Genomic DNA, 24,991 nt, shown 5'->3' on the forward strand with positions numbered 1-24,991 from the left:
CATGACTTTTTCAATTTATCCAATCTCCTATAGCACAAATGTCATTCACACTAACTTGTGTGTTCTTCTCTGAGTGGTTTAAATAATAATTTGGTGGGGGCGTGTTAATTCGTTCTATATTAAGCCAGGTTTGTTCACCTATGTAATTAAAAGCAGCTGAGTGCTGTTCCAGTGAGACTAAATGCCGAGGGGTAACGTTCCATTTAGACGAGTCAATATGAGCGGAGAGGTTCATTACTCACCGAGGGGTGGAAGTGAGGTCATAATCAAACACAAGCATCCTACGGGGGACTCGTAACCTCTCCTTGCTTCTCTTTGCTGCCATGTTATGCAATAATAAGCTTGAGAGGTTTTAATAGCCCAGCTTACTGTCTTCACTGTACTGGGAAAAACTCTCTCGGTCAAACTCAGATGTCTCAAAAGACAATAACATAGCCCATTTACATTAACTTAAGAAATCAAGCCTTTAAGTACTATTGTTTTAGCATAAAAATAAAAATCCAAATTCATGTCAAGTATGCGTATTTGTTCGTGCCACGGCCTGCTACTCTGAAAATCACTCAGGGTGACTTTAACAGTCGTGCTTGCCTATAAATGTGCTTTTTGTTATAATGACTTATTTTAATATTAAAACATGGGTATCACATCATGTCAAGTGGAAAATAACTATGGTTATATACCTTAATAAATGTATTAAAATATGGGTAGCATTATATGTCAGGCAGTAAGTGGCTGTGCCGATGTACAGTAATGAATGAGCTAACCAAACCCACACATAATATATGTGCACCTGCAGAACAACATCAAAAATCATACATGATACTCTTAAAAATAAAAGTGCCATTGAAAAGCCACTTTTGGTTCCACAAAAAATCATTCAGTCTTTAAAGAACCATCTCTTTCTTACCTTTTTATAATCTGAAGAACCTTTCGCCACAAAGAATCTTTTGTGAAACAAAGTTTTTGCAAATGTTAAAGGTTCTTAATGGAACCATTTAGACAAAGATGTTCTTCTATAGCATCGTGAATCAAATTTATTTTTAAGAAGTAGCTCAGTTTTAGGCAGAAGTGAAAAGCCAGTGGATGTATTGCACCGACAGTGTTGTAGGTTAATCAAAGCAAGACTTAGGCTAGACTAACATAAAAGCCTACTGACAAATAGGGCAGGGTTTTGACCCAAATTTCTTATTTCTGACCCGATTCGATTCAATATACTTGATTCTAGATATCCATGCAGGTACATGTCAAATTTTCTAAAGGAAAAACAAAAAAAATCTCTCAACTACTGCTGTAAAAAATACATGACAGTCAGTTTGTATATATATATATATATATAAATATATATATATATATATATATATATATAAAAACAAACATTTAAATGTTGGCTGCCATAATAAACGACGGATTTATTCTAACAAACATTCAAATAATAAAAAGATATATATATAGAGAGAGAGAGAGCGATAGCGAGATTATTAATTTTATGTGCATATATTTAGCAAGTCTCCTCACCTCTCCATTTTTCTAGCTGACTAGCGAGTCGCCGAATATGTTTTTTTTAAGGTAAATGTGACATTCCTTTTATTTTTTACAATTTATTTATATAAATAAAATATAAAAATGAGAATCGATTAAAATTGATAAATCTATATTTTGTTACCCTACTGACAGACCTACTTTTACTAATATCATATTACCATTAGCCGCTTAGCAACAGACACCCAATGGCGCCTCACATTCACATGGTGTTTGAGGGGAAAATGTCAAATAGTGAAGCAAACACACGAGTCGGAAGGAAGAAGAGTCTTTTTATTCTTACCTTTCTGTGTAGCTCCGACCCAGTGCTGCACTCATAGTCTTCCGTTTGTATTTGCACAGCATGAAGGTAAAGCCGTACGTATTAAAATTATGACATCTGTTATGACATCTGCTTCGAACATTAAAGTGTACATGATAACTTGGTTAACGCTACAATGTGTAAATCCACTAAACCAGCGAATTCTCAACAGGCTATATAGCTACCGCAAAAACTGAAGTTAAAAGACAAAATTCTATATCTGACTGAGCAGTGAGCACAATATATAATATGTGGATTTTATTAATGTAAATGCAGATTGTGATGAACGCAGATGTAATTGAGTGTTTCTTCATCAGCACAGATTTGGAGGAAAAAAATGATGTTAATTACTAGTTTTTAATCAGCTGTTTGGCCTCTCATTCTGACGGCACCCATTCACTGCAGAGGATCCACTGGTGAACAAGTGATGCGATTCTCAGTCTCTCCAAATCTGTTCAGATGAAGAAACAAACCCATCTACATCTTGGAAGTATTTTTCACTAAAGGTCTCCACTTGGACCCCATCCTTCGATAAGAACCACAGCACCTTTTAGATCTTCATAAGGCCGCATATTTCAATAGTTTATGTTTGTGTAATCATGCACACTTCTTTCATGTGTGTGGAACAGACCGTATGGAAACAGCAATGGCTCTTGGGTTGGTCCAGGTGACATGAGAGACTACGAGAGATGTGATGCGACTCCACAGTTCACCCTTCTTCAGTGCTTCAATTAGATAATTGACAGGTGCACCCCGAGACTTGAGACAAATTAATTATCCTGCTGACCGTCCGTTTCTCTGCACTTAACGGCATTGTGTTTTAAGGGTGAAACGATGAGGACATACTACCTCAGGGGAGACGCAAGGTAAAAAGGTAACCACTTTCCTTCAGAGGAACAGTGTCTCTCTAAAACTGCTTAGGGCAAACTAGACTGAGGCTACAATGCAGCTCTGTGATTCATGTGAATGAGAACTACTGATGTATGCAAGAGCATGGTTAAGTGAAGCTTTCTTCTTCTCCTTTTAATGATTTGCAACAAGTGTCATAGTAATGAGCAATGCCTGAGGTGGACTGACTGAGCTTAACAGGAGTTGTAGTTTTAAACACTTGCTCTGCTCTGTATCTGCATGGCGAACCTGTAGAGCCCAGTTAAACCCAGAGCATTGATGTCATTGCAGCCCTATGGGCAAACACAGAGTCTCTAGACAGACAACAAGCACTATCTGCCCTCTACTGGCCTGTCACTGTATAATCAACAAGAACATCTGGTGCATACTTGGTTATTTATACCATGTAATGTTGGATGTCTCAAGCAAATGTTATATAGGAAGGGTTGTATTTATAAAATAATAATAATGAACACCACCACAATGTTATATTTACTAGTGAAGAACTTGCATTTGTAGCGAGAACCGATTTTGGAGTTGGAGTGGCTCAAAATCGTTTAAACTGAAGGGGAATTGAATAGTGCTGGTAGATACTTTACAAATTGTAGTCCTTTACAGATTACATGACAAAAAAATTTAGTAACGTAATCCATTACATTCCAAATGTATATACAAAACTGATAAAATAAAATAATTTTGTTCAAATATTCCTTTATGTAAGATTTTAAAGACTATGGGTGCCAAAAGCCAAACCTTAGACTTTTCTTTAAAATCCCTCACATAAAGCTCTATAAAGATTCATTATAGCGACAGTCAAGTGTGTAATTTGCACACTAGTTGTGTGTCAAGGAAAGAATCAGGGCAGAAGCAAATTGGTATTGATCATAAAACGTAACTGTGAATGATGACTGTACAATTTAGTTTGTACCCTTTTTATGTACCCTTGATGAGGACTGACGATAAAGCTTGCCAGAAAACACAACTCACTCAGCTGGTTTATGAGGAGAGAGGCTTGCACGAGTTCAAAAACAAACCAAATTTCCCATCATTCTCCGTGGCGGCACATAATTAGAGCATTAATTATGCTCGCAAACTTTGCTCTCCATTTAGTAGCACTAATACTAAAAAGCTTCCTGTCTTGTTGTGAAAAAAAAAAAGAAATATGAAACTACTTAAACTCCTAAGGAGGAACTTGCCAGAAGCTCTTGTCCATTTTAAAAAACAAATCACAACAGTGAGTTGCAGTTATTATATGCAATTTTGATTGACAAGCTACTTGAATTCCCTTTCTGTGACAACAACATTCCAGCACATATGCACTCGTTATACTCCTCCAGCGCCTGCATTTAAAAAAAATGGCCAAAACTGATCAGTATAAAGATTTTGTCATTGCATCTTTATTTCCAGGTTTTGCATCACCTTCAATCCTGATGGCCAATCTTCTCTTTTTGCAATCATCAAAATGTAGCTGCAGACTCCATCCACTCTTCATCTCAGCAGGAGGGTCTCAGGGGCCAATGAATCAGTCCAGGGCTCTGGGAGGAATGTCAGCTGGCTGGAGTAACTGAGGGAGGCCTTGAGCAAAAACTTCTCTTTATGTACTGCACAAGCTTGGGCTTCCACGCGTATAGATTGTGGGGGAGAAAAAGAGTCTGAATTCTGGAGCGCTCACCCCGTTCAGTCACACTGGAGCCTACAGCGACAGACAGCTTAAAGAGTTTCGACAGCCAGAAGCATGCGAGAAACATGGAAAACACTAAAAGGAAAAATAAATACATCTTGGGTTTAAAAAAAACTGCTTAATACATTATTAGTTTAAAAAAAATCCTTTCTCAACTTATATATTTTCTAAACACACAGCTTTGTACATTTTGGTATGGTTCTCCTTTCTTTAGCGAGGGCTGCTGGGGAGGGAGCAGAGACTGGGCTGCCCACGTTCGTTGGAATGAGGACATGTACTCGGGACAGGTAAGGCTGAGAGGAGACAGTCCGTCTTCCCTAATTGACGAGTGCTGACAGAAGCGAGAGGCCTTGTTAGAATATTCCCCTCATTTTTGGATGGAGGTGTTCAGCGGTGAGGAAGACAGGCTTGTGCGGAGCATGTTATGGATAGATGCGATGCCCTCTTCATCACAGGAGCTGGGAACTTCTGCCACCCTATTTCTTATCTGTGGGAGGAATGAGACAGAGCAGAATGATGGAATAATCCTCAAACAGATGATGTGAAATGTTTAGCAGTCACTGTGGTGTTCACGTTACCTCTGCTCTCGTCCGTATCGGCGGCTGAGCCAACCGGCCTTTGGCGAAGTAGATTATAATATTTTGTTTCCATCTCCTGAAAAACATTACAAAGGTATGATCCAAATTAATTTGGTCTTAAATGTATAGAAACACTGATGAACATTAATAATTGGTCGATAAACTTCAAAAACTGTTTCTTTAATATTAAGTCTAGTCATAAAAAGCAACATCTGGTGGCTTAATTATTAGTTATTATCTGATAAGTTATTTGGATAATTAACAGATTTTTCAAACAGCTATAATAGTTTTAAATGAGAATAAAAAATATTTATATTATTAATTAGTATTAGTGCTGTCAAAAGATCAAGCATTTTGAAAATAAAAGTTTTTGCTTACATAATGTGTGCGTACGGTGTATATTTAATATGCATATATAAATACACATGCATACAGTATATATTTTGAAAATATTTACATGTATTTCTATTCATTTAATTTATATTTATATATATTATCATGCAAGTGCGTGCATTTATATATAAATAAATTACACAGCACACACATATTATGTAAACAAAAACTTATTTTTGATGCGATTAATCGTTTGACAGCACTAATATATTACATTTATTGATAGTATTGCTCATTAAATGAATATAATTAATTGTATTATTGTAAACAACATTTTTATAATGCATATATATTATTACTATTAAGAAATCCTTAACAATAAATTGTTTATTAATCATTAATAAATTTATATATTTTAATATTTTTTAAATAAATAATATAAATACAGTATAAATGATTTATAATTACTATAATTAAATCAACAGTGATACAATTATTATTAATGTAATAAAGATCATTAATACATAAATGTATGAATGAATAAATGTATTACATTTTGAAAACTTATTTTTTTATAATACACACACACACACTTGTGCATAAATTACAAAAATTATTAATTACAATTAATAAATTACAATATATATATATATATATATATATATATATATATATATATATATATATATATATATATATATATATATATATATATATATATATATATATTAAAAAAAATATATATACTATAAATTCTACATATTGGTTATAAGACAAAAATGTGGATATATATATAAAATTCACACAGAAAAAAAAAAAACCTGATGCAAATGAGAAAGCTAGCCTAATGATCGGCTTTAAGAATTTAATGGCCTCAAAAAAAAAACTGTATATGTGAGTATGTTGTAAATACTGAATATATTGTGGAACAGAGAGTGGTGAGAGCAGACAGACCTTGAGGTGGTTGAGGTTGGCCTGCAGGCAGCGTAAATGTGTGAGGACCTGTCTGCTGAGGCGGGACGTGCTGCCTGAGGAGGGTGAGGAGAACTTGAGGCTGATGCCCGAGTCAGCAGCACAGCTGTGGGCCAAACTTGACTCCTTTCTCCGGACCTGAATATCATCATCTGTACTGCTCTCGCCTGGGCCACCGTACCCCTCCAGAACCAGGTAAGCTGCTGGAAAACACAACCACAATCAGCCGGGACACATGGATGATGAAGCATGTGTAATACCCTCCATGCCATATCTCGACAGTCCACCTCTCCATATAAACCAGCATTAACTCGGGAAGTTTCCTGGTCAAACACTCACCATAGTCCTCTGGGTACTCGTAGAAGCCCGTATCTCCAGAGTTGTAGTCCTTAGCTCGACTAGGGGTGCGAATGGAGCTGTGCTCCACCGGTGTGCGTAGAGAGGTGGTCCTGAGGAGACGACTGCCGGCCGATCGGCACAATTGCTCGCCCTCATCCTGAGCCATCAGCTGGGTCACCAGCACCTGCTTCAGTGCCGCCACTGAAAAACATCATGACGTGTACACACAGATCTTATTCAATTATGAAGATGTTGATAACATAAGGGCCCTTCACACCACGGGAACCTTTTCATAGTACCTGAACTAATTTTGGAACTACCCACTAATTGGCATGTTTGCATCGCAGGAACTAGGAAGGGTTTAGTGCTAGGAACTCCATTTGGAGGAACTAAATTAGCTCCTACTCCAGAGCAGGCTCTAACAGTCTTATAGGAACTATCAGTAACGTAAGTGTACGCTGATTGGCCAAATGCACACGAAACACCAGCCACCCGGCAAAAAACGATGTCAAAATATTTACTGGAAAACAGCGATAACTGCATTTAACTGTTGTCTGCAGTGTTGTGTTCTTTTCTCAGCTTTGATGATATGTAACACTGCAAGCTGTCATAAAAAAATGGTCTCTCAGCCCAATTTTTTGCTCTTGCAATCTCGTAAATTGTGCGTTTACATCTCCATCTCCGTTATAAAAAGACATTGCTGTCGACCGCTTCAGAGTTCCTGCTGCCAGTGCGAATGCAACCAGGAAAACGGACCGAGGGAGAAAATTTGTTCTCTAGGAACTACCCTGCTGACTAGTTTCTAGAACTAAGTTCCTTGAATAACATGGTGTGAAAGTTTGGTTACCAACATTTTGAGGTTGGCTATCCCTTTAACAAAAAAAAAAAAGAATATGCACCTATCTATGGATTTATTTCAATATATTAGAGGAGATTCAAATACACCACACTAGGCTATCAGGGATGTAAAGCAATCATTTAGTGTGCTTTTTTTTAACCGGTTCACTGAAACAAACCATTCAAGGGAACTGATTTGTAGCAATGAGACTTACTAAAACAAACTACTTCCCAACATGATCCTCAGATACTAAAAGACCCATGCTGACCTCATACGAATACCAAAAAGCTTCATGTTAAAATAGAGATGATCCCAAGTTCAAGTATATTTGTTGCTCTAGGAATCTGGTATTGTTAAGATGTTTGGCAAGCACAATTTATTATGTAAATGATTATTTCACATGTATTATTTCAAGTTGCCAAAAATAAGCACAATACGAAAGTGATGCGTTTTTAAGGTAATGCATTTTAAATGCAATCTTACAGGTTTTAAGAGCCTCATCTGCTTTAGACGAACAGGACTGAGAGTCTGCGTCCCTGCCGTTCAAGAGTTCAGAGTCCAGATACGAGCCATCCCTGCCAGCTCTCGGGACCTGGTCCTCTTCCCCAGGGTTGGCGTCCGGGACACAATCCCGCAGGGCTGCCGTGGGTGAAATTTCACTGTCTTTCTCTGAGGACAGATGATGAAGGCTCGAGTTGGGTATGGTTGCAATCAACCCTTGTACAATCAGAGGAGCGTTTGTGCATGCACAGCTACCTGCGGACTGGATGCTTCCTGTGGAGATCCGTTCGGAGCCTTTGCTGAACTTGTTTAACTCAACACCGTCTCTGTCACCACTAGAATACAAAGGAACAGTTATGTAAGGTGAAGGCCTTTATCGTTTAGATTTGCTACATTCTAATGCATTTTATGCATAGATTGTATTGTTACTCTCGTCCCAGACTAAGATTTTGGAAATTAAAGATAAAAAAGATATAAATGATGTATTAAGTAGAGGGGAACTCACTCGTGCTGAGGCAAAGGAATGATGCTGTGGGGTTTGGCGTTTATAGCATCTGCCCTCTGAGCAATCTGCCGTTGCCACCTGGTGTAAAAGACAATTAACGCTGCTCTATAAACGAGAGAGTAGTGGATTGCAAAAATGTGAAAACTTACATTCTCTGCTCGGACACTGTTTGTGCCATCAGCTCATAAATCTGTGCTCCGTTTTTGGACATGGAGATCACAAAGAATGATCTGTTATCTGTGTGGGGAAATCAAGGAACACTCTTGAAATACATGTGGGGAGAGTGTGTACTTTTGACAAATGAGGAGTCAGATGCCCACCTGTTGCCACCGAGCGCACCAGCACAGTGCTGAGTTTGATGATGGGACTGAATATGTGTTTTGTGTCAGCCGTTCCTGCGAGGTTCTTGCTGTGACACCTGAGAATGAAACGCTCGTCCTGCTTCTGCAACAACACCAGGATGTCTTCCAGGAGTAAAGTATACAGCTCTGATGCAAACACAGAAACTAGTGTTATTATACAATCATCAAGAGAGCAAGCTTTTGGGAAGTTTGAGTGCAGTGGCTTACCAATGGTTTTGTCTTTGTTAATCTTCCAGGACAGAGGACCCTCGTGGACCATCTTCTTTTTAGTGAGATCCAGGTTCTGCGGGACAAGAAATGAATGAGTAACTTGCATCCTTAAAATCCTCAGTGTAGAAAGGACTTGCTAGCTTGCACCCGATTTAGATGTGCTCTTCAAATCTGATTCTTAAATGAAACTGGGTCCACATTTTCAGAGAGGGTGATAAATGTCCCCCATCTAGATTAGTTACTACATTGTGAATGCCACATATGAACGTTAAAGGGTACATTCGAAATTGAACTCTTTTTATGGATGCTATTCAAGCAGAGAGATACAAAAACAATAAACCAATAGAAGAGTTTCAATCTGTTAATAAAGATCAAAATTAAACTAGACAAACTTCCTTACTCTGAGTCAATCACAAAATACAATTATGAATGCTAGCGATTACTTTTTTAGTTAAAATAAAGCTGAACTAGAACAAATTTAAATACTACAGAATAAAAACTTACAAATGAGAAATATTGCCTTGGCAAATAACTGACATAAAAATTAATTAAAAATTAGAAATAGAGTGACAAAAGCAATTAAAAACTGAAACTAAAATTAAAAATACAAAAGCTAATTAAAAAATATTAATAATGTACTAAAATATTAACAATATATTAATAAAACTTTTCTGGTCATGTCATGCTCTGAATAATAAAAGCTTTAAATCTGACTGAAACTTTTAGACTGAAACAATTCAATCTATTTTTATTTGAATTTAAAACCATACATGGATTGGGTTTGGACTAAGTTTGTATAAATTAAATAAAAAAAATTGTCTCCAAGATACAAAAACTAAAAGGATGCCAAGCCAACCATATTTTTGTCTGTCTGAAAAAAAAAAAAAAAACACTGATTCCAGCTCCTCACAATGTTGTCTTCCTAAAAATAAATCTCAGACGCACAAATATGATTGACATCGATCCGCATGACAGAGAGACTGGTGGGATAACCTGCTATTGTCTGTTCCTCAAATAGGGTTTTCTAGGGAAAAACCTGGACAAATCTGTATGATAAGCACTAACCTTGAACTCCGAGATCATGGGGTTCTCGCTCTGCTTGAGGGAAGAGAGGTCCAGTCGTCTCTGGTAGTCCTCCAGTCTCTGTGGGACACAAACACAATACATATTTATGCTGAAGAATCCATTAACATTGGCTGACCTCTAATGAATTTAGCCACCCCGAAAAAAAAATAAAACCTTTAAAGCCGCAATCGTTTAAGAAATACACTGCAGATCCTGGAGAAGAACAGATTTTCCTAGAAGGAGTCTTATTAATGAATTTTCTCTCCAGCAGGTTGGATCATCATGTTTCTACTCTAAGAGCAGTTTCAGGGCTGATGTAAGATGACTTGGAACTTTCACCCTAAAGATGAAATCTGTCAATCATTAATTTGAGGTTTTCCAGTCTTTCCTTTAAGCTGACCTGAGGCTATAAAGTCTGTCTACCTGGAGCCTGGAGAGAGAGCTGCACTGAGTGCTTACCTGTTTATTCTCGGACTCCTTCACCGACTGGTTGACGTGGCTGAGAATGTGCCGACAGCATTCGGCTGCTCGTCTCACTTTGTCTTTCTCCTCTGACTCATCTGTCGGTAAAGACGAGACATAACGTACATGCACACACGTTTCAAGAAGAGACTAATCAACTCTTTAAGGACATCCTGGTCAGCCAAGTGCCCTCTATTTCCTCTAGTACCCAGCACTGAGACTATTGCCAAGTGCCGATGAATATGAGGAGGACCACCTCCTCCTTAATCGCTAGTTATACTTTAGATTTTGATGCCTTTCTCTGACAATGCCAAGTGAGCCACAATTTAACACGTCTGCCAAATAATGTGAGAGACGCTTTGAAAGTGTGCGATCCCGCCACAAACCATTTTTTAGAATAATAATAATAATAGGGGATTTAAAAGCAGGCATAGCTCTAATTTGCTAATGGTTGTTGTTCAGACAGCAAATGCTTTTTGAACAGCCAACACTATGAGGATGAGGGTCTGACTTCTTATTTGTCTAACATATATACTCTGCCCACACACACACACACACACAGGACATCAGGAATAATCCTTACTTTCCCCAAAATGTAGGGGTTGCAAGGGGTGATGGGAATCTGCGATAAAATAATTGATGGAAAATAAAATTATCTTACAAAATGACATGTAAAATGAGAAATAAAAACCAAATCTGCTTATTTTTTTAATTTACATATAATATAGATTTGTATGAACATGTATTTAAATAAATAAATAAATAATTTATTTTATTAATAAATAAGATTTATTTTGAAATATTTAAATTTAAATTAAGTTTTTCTATATTTTAAATGGTATTTTATGACTAATGGCAAAGCTGAAAAAAGTCAAACAAAATCACAAAATTTCTAAAACAATTTAAAATGTATACTAAAAATATAAAAATAATATAAATATTAATAAATATTTTATACTATAATAGTATCTTATAAAATTAGTTTATTTGAAAATATTTCAATTTAAAATAGTTATAATATATATATATATATTCAGTATTGAGCCATGAAAATGATTAGGAAGTCACTTGCATTATTGAATGCAGGTGACGGTCCTTTATTTTTATTTAAAGACAACAATTAAATTAATCACGGACAAAAAGACACGAAAGAAAGTTTTCATGAGCAGCAAATCAGAGTATTAGAATGATTTCTGAAGGATCACATGACACTCAAGACTGGACTAATGATGCTGAATATTTAGCTTTGCAACACAGTGATAAATTACCATTCTAAATATATATATATATAAATGGTAATTTATCATTGTGTTGCAAAGCTGAATATTCAGCATCATTAGTCCAGTCTTGAGTGTCATGTGATCCTTCAGAAATCATTCTAATACTCTGATTTGCTGCTCATGAAAACTTTCTTTCGTGTCTTTTTGTCCATGATTAATTTAATTGTTGTCTTTAAATAAAAATAAAGGACCGTCACCTGCATTCAATAACGCAAGTGACTTCCTAATCATTTTCATGGCTCAATACTGAATTTTTAATGAGTTTGGTTGTTCTAGTCAACAACTAGCTACATGTCAAGTCACTGACATACCTATGGCATGAGGTGAGAGTGTAACAAATATTTTTTTTGCTGTCAATCAGCAATGCTATGATTGACAACCCCTTCTGGGTGAGAGAAAACGACAGAACAGATGTTCTCCCTCGTTCTCCATCTGTTTTAAGAGCACAGCAGAACAGAAGTCACACCTGTTGCTATACTTGGATGTCAATCTTAAACATTGCCATTTTGTTTTTAAATGTTTTTGTGCTGAATTTGGTTAAAATATTGTGTAGAACAAGCATTCACTTAACTTTAGTGTAAACCTTGCTGCAACGCAATGCTTTAAAAAGACTGGATGCATGAAGAGGGAGAATACCTGTGAACTTGGCAATGTTGTCCATCAGTAAAGGGTACTTGGTGAACCTCTGCATCTCTGCAGGGATGATGTCCTTTAGCTGTAATCGTCGACACAGTCGATTGCTCTCAGCCTCCTGCAGATGGTGCAGACAATCAAACAAGAAATTGAGGACAACAGTACATGCAAATCCACAACAAAGTCCTCCCTAATCTTTTGCATATTTCATGTCATGAATAATACACTTCAGAGTGGGTTTTATCCTTCACTCAAGTGAGAAAGTAATCCTCTGCAAGTCACAACATTGTGATCCGTCAGCAAGGTATCTGGAATCACTAACGTCTTGGTAAACAACCACAATACATTTCTGAAATCTGTAAATATACTGTGACTTCAGCAGAGGGTTAAATAAAAATGAATATACTATCATCATTTATTCACTCTCAACTTTTTCCAAAGCTGTTTGACTTTTGCTTCTGTAGATGACAATAGGAGATGTTTGGCAGAATGTTCATGCTGCTCTTTCCATGCCAGCTTTGTCATTGTTAACTACTATTTTTTGTTAATTCAAATTAAGCTGAAATAAAACATCCTATAAATGACAAATTAGATTAATTAGAAATGGTGCCTTTGGAAACTAACTGAAATAAGTTCAATCGGAAATACTACTATTAATGAAACTAGCACTGAAATAAAAATAATGTTAGATAGAAATATTGAAAACCTAATAAAAATGGCAAAAACATAAAAATGATCATATCATCATATCATACTGAACATTTTAATAAACTCTTTAATGGTATACTAATATATATATATATATATATATATATATATATATATATATATATATATATATATATATATATATATATATTCTCAATAATATATATTCTTAATTCTCAATACATTAAAAAGAATAGCGGGAAAATTCTCCCATCTATCTCCTTTTCTGTTCCTCAGCAGAAATTCAGTCAAATGAATTTGGAACAACGTGGAGGTGAATAATCAGCAGCAGCTGCTTCTTTAAGATGTGAAAAAGCTCTATTTTCTTTAATATACACCTCAAAGGCATAATAGGCATTACAGTGGATTTGACATTTTTATTACACCTTTATGTTCTAGTGCTTCCACACTAGTTTTCTCAATGGATAGATTAACGTGGTTGATTTCAGAAAATGCAGTGTATGTGGAAAGGTTTTTAAATCTTAAGTCTTACTCTCCATGTTCCCTGCATCCACTTCTACTACGAGATAAAAACAGTGCAGAGACAAACACAAGCTCTCAACCCTCCCAAGGCTCAACACAACTACCTCTGCCTGAGGTTCATACACTCTTATCTCCAAGATAAGCCAATTCTACAGTATATCATACAAATATAGCTCCAATTAAACAAAATCTCTTTTGTCTTCCTTTTCTCTGTTTGGTTGTCAGAGATGACTTTATTTAGATAAGGATCTCTTCTGCTGTAACACTGTATCAACACATCAAACCTGCCATTTTCTGTAAATGAGTAGGGCTGTCAATTTATTAAAATGCAATTAGAATTAATTAATTGCAAATTAAAATAAGTTAACACATTAACACATTCTCTTCCTCCTAATAAAAAAAAAAATACATATACAACAGAATGAAATAGTCAAGTGAATAAATGTGCTACCAGCATTATTGAATGAATCACACGCATCAACACATTAACTTTGACAGCCGTAAACAAGGAAAATGAAAAAAAACTCCATGAAACATGCAAATGTACACAACCATTCAACAGTTTGGCTGATTAAGATTATTTTAAGAAATTAATAGTTTCAATCAGCAGGAATGCATGAAATTGATGTAATGAAATATTTTTGATTCAAATAAAATCTGTTCTTTCAAACTTTCAATACTGAAAAAAAATGCATCACAGTCTCAACAAAAATATAAAACCTAAATTTCATCACTAGTTGTTGTAATAAGAAATGTTTCTTTTGCATCAAATCAGCAATTAGAATGATTTCTGACGAATCATGTGACACTAAAGACTGAAGTAATCATGATGCTGAAAATTCAACTTTTTAAAATTATATTTTAAATGTTTAATATTATAATATGTAATAATGTATATATTTATAATTAATTCTAAAATTATAATCATGTAAAAATTCAATATTATATTTTAAAACTATATTACAGAAGAAAACAATTATTATTGATAGTAATATCTAATGGAAGCTTGTTTCCACCACTAAATAAAAGATTAAAAAGGTAACTGCGACCTTTTATCTCACAATTATGACTTTTTTCAGACTTTATAACTTGCAAAAGAGAGTTATAAAGTCAGAATTATGAGATATAAACTAGCAATTCAGATTTTTTTTTTCTCTGAAATATGAGTTTATATCTTGGAAGTCTGACTTTATAACTCGCAATTCTGAGAAAAAAGTCATATTTGCGAGATATGGACATGCAATTTTGATTTAAAGTCGCAACCGAGAAAAAAAAAAAAACCCTCAGAAATGCGAGATATAAACGTAATTGCGTGTTATAAAGTCAGAATTGCAAGATATGAACTGCCATAGTTTTTTTCACAATTTCAATTTTTTATTCAGTGGCGGAAACGGGCTTACATAAATAATATTACTTTTTTTTTTTTTTTTTGATGATGAAGAAATAAATGCAGTGTTGATGAGTATAAGAAACATCTTTCAAAAGAATTTTTGAAAAATCTTACTGACCCCAAAACTTTGAACAGCACTGTATGTCTGTAATGCTCCAAACACAGTCTCTCTCTCAAGTGAACTTCAGCTCTCACGGCCCTGCGGCCAGCGAGGAGTCTCGACCCACCTGCATGAAGGAGGTGAAACGCTGGTCCTTCTTCTGCCGGGATTTGATGAGCTCCAGGGCAAAGGGCTGGTTACTGCAGAAAGTGCCCACTGCTTGCTTGATCTTTTCCTCCTCTCCACCACTGAACTAGAAAACAACAAGCCAGAGGATTTGTGAGCGTGTGGGAGTCTTATCACCCAGAGAAGACCTACCACAACGGCCACAGGATACGAGCAAAACATGAGCCCTTACCCAAGACAGCAACTCATCTCCTATGTGGTCGATGACCGTCAACTCGTTCTTCTTGCGTATCGCCGTCATTTGATCTGCTATCCTCACTGAAAATTTAAAAAGCAGATGCCATGATCTGAAACATGGCTGTTTATCAGAAGAAAAAAAAAAAGATTGGAAGAAAACATACTGTGCAATTGGACGATTTCCTCCAGGTTGGTGAATATGTTCTTGATATCAGCAGGGGGCAGTATGTTGTCTCGGGTGAGCTTCTGGTAGAAGACACGGTCTAGGACCTTCAGCATGCGTACGTGGGCTCGCTCCGTGTAGAATAGTTCTGCGAGCATCAGACAGACTGAGAGTTACTTCAAAAGCAAACCAAAGAAGCAACTCTAACAAGGCATTGTGCACGTTAAATCTGACGTGCACCTGTCTGATTTATGTAGTGAAAGCGAACAAGATCGTACCATTAATGACTTCTTGTCTCTTGATCTCGTGGGGCGTCAGGCCTGCTAAAACATCACGCCCGACCAGCTGCTGCCAGTTTGGAGGATCTACATCGGAGAAAACATCACTCCCCTGATCATCCTCACTTTGCAACTCTTCAAACCTGTGAGGGAGGAGATGGTACATAGATTAACAATCTCATTAAGCTCAATGTGTTTCTGAATTTGAGAGCTGGCGCACAATAAGAGGGCATACACACAGGAAGCTCATCAAAAAGAGGGTAAACACTGTATTCTAACCAAGTTTAATGCAAAACATTATGTGAAAAACATTTTATTCAGACTGTGAAACCACTGGTATAATCTCAGCCAATCAGTCGATTTTTGATGCTCAATGTGGTAGATACTTTGAACAAATAAGATTGCACTTTGAGCATGGCAGCCTAGCACAAAACAGAAACCAGGCAGTGGAGAAAATGTCCTCATTACAGCTGGTTAGGGAGAAAGAAATAGCTTTTATCGATTGTCGCTTTATCATGTCACTTCTGGTTAGGACACAGTGTATAAGTGATGTGGGTGATTGACAGCAGCCAGTGTCCAGTACCTTCTACTCAGTTTTGGTGTGCCCCCATCAGGGAGTCTGGAAAACAAGACATACTTGCTCACTTCACTGACATAAAGTGACCACCCTGATATTACAATCCTGGTATAAGATAAATCATTTTTTATGGATAAGCAAAAAATGGCTGGTATTAATATAATAATATTAATAATAATAATAATAATAATAAATATACAAATTAAATTAGACAACCCAACATTATGTAAAAAATTGGATATTCATTTTGAGATTTGATGAAGATTATAATTTAACAGTGTTATTCAATTTTTATTCTTAAAAATATTAACTTTAAATGAGTGGAAAAATGTAGGTATTCAAAATGTACAAATAGCAAAAATGTGCACACATAATTAAATTTTCTATATCAAATCAAAAAGGATAAGTACAAAATTAGAAAGGAAGGAAGGAAGGAAGGAAATGAAAACTCTAGTATATACCAATAATTGATACGACACTATCTTAAACTTAAAGGGATAGTTCACCCAAAAATGAAAATTACCCCATGATTTACTCACCTTCAAGCCATCCTATGTGTATATGACTTTCTTCTTTCAGACTAATAGAATCAGAGTTATATGAAAAAAATGCATTGTTTAATGTCAAGAAAGCCTTTATTCAGAAGGTGGAGTACTTTTTTATGATGGATGGATGCACTGTTTTAGGCTTCAAAATCTCAACCCCCATTCACTGCCATTATAAAGCTTGAAAGAGCCAGGGCATATTTTAATATAACTCTTGACTGTATTCATCTGAAGGAAGAAAGTCACATACACCGAGGATAGCTTGAGGGTAAGTAAATCATCAAGTAATTTTTTTTTTTTTTGGGTGAACTATCCCTTTAACAAAGTGAAAAAAGAATCTGAATTCTTAGTTTTTTAGCATCACACACTATAGGGATGGTCACATTAGTGAAATTTCAACAAAATTTTGATGCCAGAAAAAAAGTGTCAAGTGTCAAGAGTGTAGAGATGCATTGAAGCGAGTTTTCTGCACTCATGTGAAACTCAAAACTGCGCAGATATCTACTGAATTGGCTGTATTCTGCTGACTAAATTTAGCAAAACAACAGTAAATATGAAAACTCAAGACTATGTAAGAAATATCTCTGAAAAAAACAAAGAGAGATGCTTTGCTGCATAAGTTTTTAAACATGCACCTGTCTGCATCTTCATCTGGCTGGTCCATGTTGTATGGGATGTAGTCACAGGGTGGGTAGATGCTGTCTAGCACATCTCCAGACTGCAGCCCATCACTGAGCCGGGGAACCACCGCAGACGGGCTCATACCTGAGCACACAGAAGAGCCAGTTTCAGATGGCATGTCCAGGAAATTAAAGAAACAATAACTCAGATGAATGAGATGGAGAGGCAGTACTCACCAAACTCTGGGTCCCTGCCCAAGGGGTCTGAGGGTGAGCCGTAAGAGGCACTGAAGAAGGGAGAGGTGATCAAACTCGGGCTCTGTAGGAGGTCTGAGCCCTCACTTGACTGACTGCTCCGAAAACGTCCTCCCTCCATAAACTCTAACCCGCCCAAAGTAGGCTGAGACATCTGCTTCTGAGGCCGATGCTTGATGTCCCCGACCCTCCCAGCTGCTCAAACACACAGCAAACAAGATTCTCCATCAACATGAATCTTTCACCACCCAGAGGAAGGAAAGTGAAATGAGGGCAAGTCTTCTGCTTTTAGAATTTGCCATGAGTTGCAAGCTTTCAGGCCAAACATTCACAACACTACCAAAAGTCTGTGGATTTTTTTTTTTTTTTTTATGTTTCTGAAAGTCTCTTAAGATCACCAAGAATGCATTTATTTGATCAAATGTAACTTTATTCTATTGTAATACACCTTGTTCCAAATTATTATGCAAGTGACATATCAATAGGATTTCGGTACAATAAAGAGTCCTGTTTTTTGTTTGTATTGTTTTTCACATCATTTCAGGTAACTGTTCAGGTATCAATCTCAGACTGGTTTGGTCAATAGTTTGCCAGGTCTTCTTAGGTAAATGGAAACCCTACTTAAAGAGGTTGTTCCACATTATTAAGTAAGTCACAGTTCTCATGAAATATGGTGAGGAAGAAAGATCTTTTTGGAGATGAAAAGTATGAAACAATGCAAAGTCTTGCAAAAGGCATCAAAACAAACAATATTTTGCTAAAGCAAATAAAGATTATTGTTGAACCGTCAAAAGATTTGTGAGTGACTTAGAGCACAGAAGATCACGGTCAGATGAAGATTTATGAAGGAAGGTTTCTGTCAAACAAATGATCTGTATTGTAATGGCAGCTGTAAAAAAGCCACTGCGGACGAGCAGACAGGTGCTTTAAGGTACTGGAGTCTCCAGATCCTCTGGAGATCCTAGTTTGCCAGACTGGTTTGGCAAACTATTGACCAAACCATTCTGAGATTGATATCAGTTACCTGAAATGATGTGGAAAAACAGCACAAACAAAAATCTGACTCTTTATTGTACCAAAATCAGCTCAAAACTGCTCAAAACTCGCGTTTGAATCATCATTAGCAAATTATTTAAATATACTATTCACAGACTGAGAGTCAGAAATCCCAGACTTTTGTCAAAATATTGAATGGTAGTGTATATTTGACTGCAGATGAATATTTTAACAAACAAATGCAGACGGAGTTTTAACATGTTTACAAAAAAATAAAAATAAATTCAAGCCTACTAATATGTCCGTTTTCAATTAAATAACATCAAAGACAGTTTCATAGCTGGTAAACAATACATGTCCAGTACATTTATTTTTTTTCATACCAGCCACTGGTTAATTCTGGACAAAAAAAGTTCAAAGCCTTACGAACATATTCTGTGTCTTCAATAGCTGCAGGTTGTAGAACTTTGCATTAGACTTACATGGTACTGAATCGATGCGACTGGGCCACCGAGGGGGCACCCGGATGGGAAAGCGAGGCTTTTTCTCCCCTTCCTTCTCTGTTTTGCTTTTCTGTTCATGAATAATAAAAAAACAACCTTTAGGGTAACAACCTTGCCTCGGGAAGACTGAGAAGACAACTGCTTTTTTCCATAACCTAGTAAGCTGCCTACAGAGGGAGTATTTCAGACATTATAAGTGAGCTCCGGACATTTTAACAAAACAATTATGCCACACTAATTATGTATCGTTTACATGACATGCTAAATTTCACAACAGACATACAATAAGAGAAAAATGTTAATAATAAATGGATTGCATGGATCGTGTTCATGCATTTACATCATTTTGTTTCCACTGGGTTCAACATGACCACAAAATCTTGCTGCGCCATGTAGTAAAATATATATTTTTTTAATTACACTTTTTACAGCACAGTAGCAATACATAATTTTATTTTGATTTTACTATTATTTTGAAAACCAAAAAAGACACCAATTTGTGTGCACTATTCATGTTTATATTTAAATGAATTAATATGCTGACATAACTATACTAATGTCAAAGTATTTTACAAAGAATGCTTTAAATCAGTCAAAGCAATCTCCATTAGAATGTTCCCTCAGAAGGTAACTGCCTATTTAGACAGCAAGTCAGGTTTTGGAACCTTATGTGTTATGTGATCCAGCTGTGTCAGTACAAACACATACCCTTAGTTTAGAAGGAAGAAAATTAATTCGAACTCGTTTGGATTCCAGGTTTCGTTGCTCTTTCACTCGAACTCCCAGATGCTTCATGTACAGAAAGATCACATACTGTATGGTGTTGCTGGAAAAGACAAAACTGTGTATTAGGGTTTAATTGAGCACTTTTCTCACTCGCTGTCCAAGCTTAGTAACTAGAGCACAGCGCTGAGCATCAAAGTCTTTCATTTCCTAATTAAGATTCGATTCTCTGAGGGTTGTGTTGTGCCTGTTGAGTGCTGTTGTCTCCATGTGGCCAACTCCTTCTGTTCCACATGACTCCTATCTTATTGTGCCTTCTGCCATATGTCTCAAAACTCACGTGCACACGCGCACAAGTTCGCCATCTATCTTCTCACATATATCCTGTACAATCATAAATCATACAGGCTTGTGGTGTTTCCATATGGCATCTCAAATATGTTTGCCTCCATTATGGTAAATGAGGACTAGGAAATGCATGAAGATCAGAAATCTCATTAAGAGATCTCTGTTCTGCAGCATCTTGCATTTGTGTCAAGTGTCAATATGCTGGCGTACCCCAGGCTGGCAATTTACAAACAAATCTAACGCAACATCTTTACGCACAATTAAATAACCCTCATCCTTAATGTCTTTATTGTCGATCATTATGGATGAGGTTTTCTGGAGGAAAATAGGAAAAAATTCTCACCATTTCTCCTCCTCTGTGGGCTGTGAAGACAACCTGAAAGAGACACGCGTGTAAGATGGAGAACAGACAGCAGACGATCTTGAGAATGTGGAGTAGGATATTCAAAATATATTTTGATATTTACATATTTTCTATGAAATGCATAAGTTAAATGTTGAACAAAAAAGCCAAATAATTTTTATTTAGCAATATAGCCAAATCATTTCTCAAATCTTTTAGTCTATTAACAATATCACATTTATATTTTGATATTTATGAATTTGCAATGAAAGAGCTCAATTAAAGGGCTAAAATGGTGATAAATACAGAGCTAAATAATTTTTTATTTGAAAACAATGTAGCCACATTTTTATTAAACAATATAGCTAAATAATTTCTCAATTTCTATTTTTAGTCTACTGACATGACAATATACATTTTTATTTTTATATTTATGTATTTTCTCTGAAACGGATTTAAAAATGCTATAAGGGTGATAATATAGATAAATAATTATAATGTGTGTGTACTGTGTATATTTGTTATGTATATATAAAAACACACATGGATGTATATATATATATATATATATATATATATATATATATATATATATATATATATATATATATATATATATATATATATATATATATATATAAGAAAAATGTTATGATTATATATTAAACATATATATTAAATATAAGTTTTATTGATTTTAAAAGATACGTAAATAAGTGTATATTTTCAAAATATATAAATGTATGTCTGCATGTATATGTACCTGATAAATATACACAGAACACACATATATATTATATAAACAAAAACTCTTATTATGGATGCGATTAATTGCGATTAATTGTTTGGCGGCACTAAGATTAATACATATTATTCATGATTCAAATTGTACATTTTTTGCAACTGAGGTTTAAATCATACATATTATTGATAGCAGTCATACCAAGACTATAATAGATTGCAAAACTAGACTATTGTCATGAATGTCAAGAAAAATGTAAAAAGAATATTGTTTTGTTTAATAAAAAAGTCTGTGTGTGATACTCACAGGACATCATCTATCTTGGAGAGGATGTTTTCAGCGCATAATCTCTCTCTCTCTGGAGCCAGCTGTTCAGAGTCCAGACGAGACAGCTCTACATCAGCCAGGGTCAAGCCCATACTGCGCTTCTGCCTGTAAGAGTGGATGCAGTTGTTTTGTTCGTGTTACTGTTAGTCTGAAAGAGTGCAATGTGGCAGCACAGGTTAGTGATGAAATGAGAATGTCTATATTCCTGACCTGAAGTCCTCCAAGTTTCTCTGTACATCCGGACGGAGAGTTTCCTGCATTGTCTGTATATATTGCCTGTGTAATTCCTCTGGAATCAGCTCTGGTCTGCGTCGCTCTGAGTACATGTACACACAAAAAATGAGTAGTCACAGGTTTCATGGTTCATATTAATTTAAGTTTAGGATTTCATTTTTTTACATTTCAATAAATACATTTTTTGTATGTTTATTGAGCAAATTCTCATGGGGATCATTAGATGATCCAATAATCTATGTGATATCAAGCTTTACTGTCTGCGTGACAATGTCAGACTCACATACACATAAATTAAATGGGGCCATATAATAGAAAAAAAAAACTTTTTTAATAATTGTTTTAGACAAACCAGAATCTTATTTAAAAGAAAACATTTTGTATGATTTATAAATAAATTTACAATTAAGGACATCCTCAAATTTCCCCCAAATTATACCTAGGAGCATACAAAACAAAAACAATTCTCACAAATACACACCCATACATGACCAGTAAACAACCTGCATGAACAGAAACGGCATCAGTATGAGTCACTAAACATGTCAACATGTCCTTCAGAAGCTAAATCCATAATTACATGAAGAGTCAACATGAATGTTAAACAAAATTGGTGTTTTCTGAACAACTGCAGGTTTCCCACCGAGGGCTGAGAAATGACTATGTGGCTGGATGTTGAAATTAACTCGCAAACAACAGTGTGAGGGTGAGAACGACGTTTGTGCGTCCATTAAGACGTTTCTAAAATTAACTGTGCTTACCGAGCTCAGAGGAGATGGATTCAGGCACAGCGACTTTCAAATTCTGTTGAATGAAAATAATCAATTAAAAAGGGCTTTCTGACAAAAGCAGCAGTATTTTTTCTCTCCTGCAAAACAACTACAAACACTACAATAACAAGGTAACAAAACAGCAGAACTGTAGGAAAAGATATGCACAAGTTCCAAATGAGCTACCCATCCATCTTGCAGAAAGAGAAAAAAGTATGCTGCAGGGAAGACGTGCACGCACTCAAACACACACACATGCACACAGAGTTCGAGAACAACAATATGCAATGACCATGGAGGTAAAAGGTTGTCTGAGAGCGTGTTTGCTTCCTGACCCTGAGGGTGCTGGGAAAGGAGTAACCCTCCACACACCTCTCAGGACAAAAGGCACAGTTGATCTGGGTGGATACAGGCTTTTGCCTCAACTTGCCCGCAGACCAGATGATACCAAGTCAGAGCAGACAATGACGGGTTTGAGCAAGAAGAGAAGAGGTGTGAAAAGTTCCACTTACTGCCCCCCGGTCTATGAAGAAAGTCAAGAAGTCCATGAAGATCCGCCGTGCTTCTTTGGAGTTGGTCTGTTTGTAGAGGTCAGCGTGGAGGTAGCAGAGCTGTCGAGGGAAGTCAGATTCAGTGAGCAATAAATAGCAATTTGAGACAGACTTGTACATTTGTATCCCTTTACTTTAAAACATTACTAATGATACAGATTTAGTCACTGATAAACACTAGGTTTCAAATATTTGATGTCAGAAGTTTTTATTATTTTTATTATTAACAATTTTATCCAGCAAGGACGCAATAAACTGATCAAAATGGACAGCAACGATATATGTCAAGTCTTGTATTATAATAGGTGACATTATCCACATTGATAATTTTTTTTTTTAACAGTAGTTTCTCTTTATCCATAACCGTAGTGTATCTTTATCCATAAGTCTACAACAGCTTTTTCCTTTTTTTGTCTATTTAATAAATTTTTTGTTTGTATTTTTATTAGTTTCTTCTTAACTTTATGAAATTTTGTCAGTGCATCTTAGCCCAAACACGCAGTTTGGACATGCATTTTGAGTGGTTTATTGTGCTTTCATTGTGCAACTGGTTGTTACATCAGAGTTTGTGACTTCAGTGAAACACATATGCTACAAATATGCATATGCTTTTTTTCTTTAACAATGTTTTCTGCAATGAATGCATTGGGATTTGGATCCTCTGCTTATGAAAAGCATAATCAATGGCAACACAATTTAAATTCTCATATATGGTGAACCAAATCTATGCAGACATCCTTATAGCTTAAACAGCTCGACAAAAAAAAAAAGAAAAAACACAAAAAAAAAACATATTTGAGCAAAAATCTTACTCCAAAGTCTAATCCAGTGGTTCCCAACCTTTTCCAACTAGCAGCCCACACAACCAAACCAATATGTTTGCGTGGCCCACTGCAAAAAAATTTACTGACACCGAGCTATTGTTGGGGTAATAACTTAGTACTCAGAAGCTAGATTGTTAACTGTATTTATTGAATGAATAGGGCTGTGCGATATGAAAAAAATAAATAAAATAAAACTATCACGATTTCTTTGATCAATTTTGCGATTTCGATTTTAATCACAATTTTGACACACACAGATATGCTTTACAGTCATAAACGCATTCAGGATGAATTTAAAACATATTTCCAAAAGAAAACAAATTAGAGCTTTATCAAAACTCTCTAGAAAAGACATAAGTCAAAATAATCACTATAGTAAAGGTGTAACTAAATTTCTAGACTTATGTAAAAAATATATATAAATAAATCCCGTGTCCAGGGACTTTTTTGCCATGCATTGTTCATAGAGTTCATTAATTGTAGCGGTGCCTCAGGTGTTGAAATAGATGTGTTATACATTATGCAGGTTCATACATACTCTGTCTGCAGTGTGTATACAGTATGTGTAAGTGGTACAAAAGCAGCAGCGAGAGTGCATTATTGTAACGCGAAAGCACATTAAAATAATGCACGAGCATGAATCTCTCTGTTAGCACGTAGA

The 24,991-nt window shown here is 35.9% G+C and overlaps 1 protein-coding gene across 5 annotated transcripts in view; it reads right to left on the reverse strand.

Annotated features, from left to right (window-relative positions):
- Positions 1–4,103: 4,103 nt before the first annotated feature.
- Positions 4,104–24,991, reverse strand: part of LOC127972490 (rho guanine nucleotide exchange factor 12) — a 55,894-nt gene continuing 35,006 nt past the window's right edge. For 2 of the 5 annotated variants that reach the window (XM_052576005.1, XM_052576002.1), the window contains 27 exons: positions 23,468–23,566; positions 22,947–22,989; positions 22,162–22,267; positions 21,931–22,056; positions 20,883–20,915; positions 20,177–20,294; positions 19,448–19,538; positions 17,952–18,164; positions 17,730–17,859; positions 16,556–16,591; positions 15,973–16,115; positions 15,696–15,842; positions 15,527–15,612; positions 15,296–15,421; positions 12,491–12,605; positions 10,572–10,672; positions 10,113–10,190; positions 9,045–9,120; positions 8,796–8,963; positions 8,625–8,712; positions 8,476–8,553; positions 8,226–8,305; positions 7,953–8,138; positions 6,632–6,832; positions 6,275–6,495; positions 4,988–5,063; positions 4,104–4,896 (listed from right to left, as the gene is read on the reverse strand). In XM_052576005.1, the coding sequence (XP_052431965.1) occupies positions 4,886–4,896; positions 4,988–5,063; positions 6,275–6,495; positions 6,632–6,832; positions 7,953–8,138; positions 8,226–8,305; positions 8,476–8,553; positions 8,625–8,712; positions 8,796–8,963; positions 9,045–9,120; positions 10,113–10,190; positions 10,572–10,672; positions 12,491–12,605; positions 15,296–15,421; positions 15,527–15,612; positions 15,696–15,842; positions 15,973–16,115; positions 16,556–16,591; positions 17,730–17,859; positions 17,952–18,164; positions 19,448–19,538; positions 20,177–20,294; positions 20,883–20,915; positions 21,931–22,056; positions 22,162–22,267; positions 22,947–22,989; positions 23,468–23,566 (2,976 nt within the window). In that variant the 3' untranslated portion in view covers positions 4,104–4,885. The remainder of the gene's footprint in view (positions 4,897–4,987; positions 5,064–6,274; positions 6,496–6,631; positions 6,833–7,952; positions 8,139–8,225; positions 8,306–8,475; positions 8,554–8,624; positions 8,713–8,795; positions 8,964–9,044; positions 9,121–10,112; positions 10,191–10,571; positions 10,673–12,490; positions 12,606–15,295; positions 15,422–15,526; positions 15,613–15,695; positions 15,843–15,972; positions 16,116–16,555; positions 16,592–17,729; positions 17,860–17,951; positions 18,165–19,447; positions 19,539–20,176; positions 20,295–20,882; positions 20,916–21,930; positions 22,057–22,161; positions 22,268–22,946; positions 22,990–23,467; positions 23,567–24,991) is intronic. The other 3 variants (XM_052576004.1, XM_052576006.1, XM_052576003.1) reach the window with 2 other exon arrangements.

Source organism: Carassius gibelio, chromosome B15 (genome assembly GCF_023724105.1).
Source record: "Carassius gibelio isolate Cgi1373 ecotype wild population from Czech Republic chromosome B15, carGib1.2-hapl.c, whole genome shotgun sequence".
In the NCBI taxonomy this organism is placed as follows: Eukaryota; Metazoa; Chordata; class Actinopteri; order Cypriniformes; family Cyprinidae; genus Carassius; species Carassius gibelio.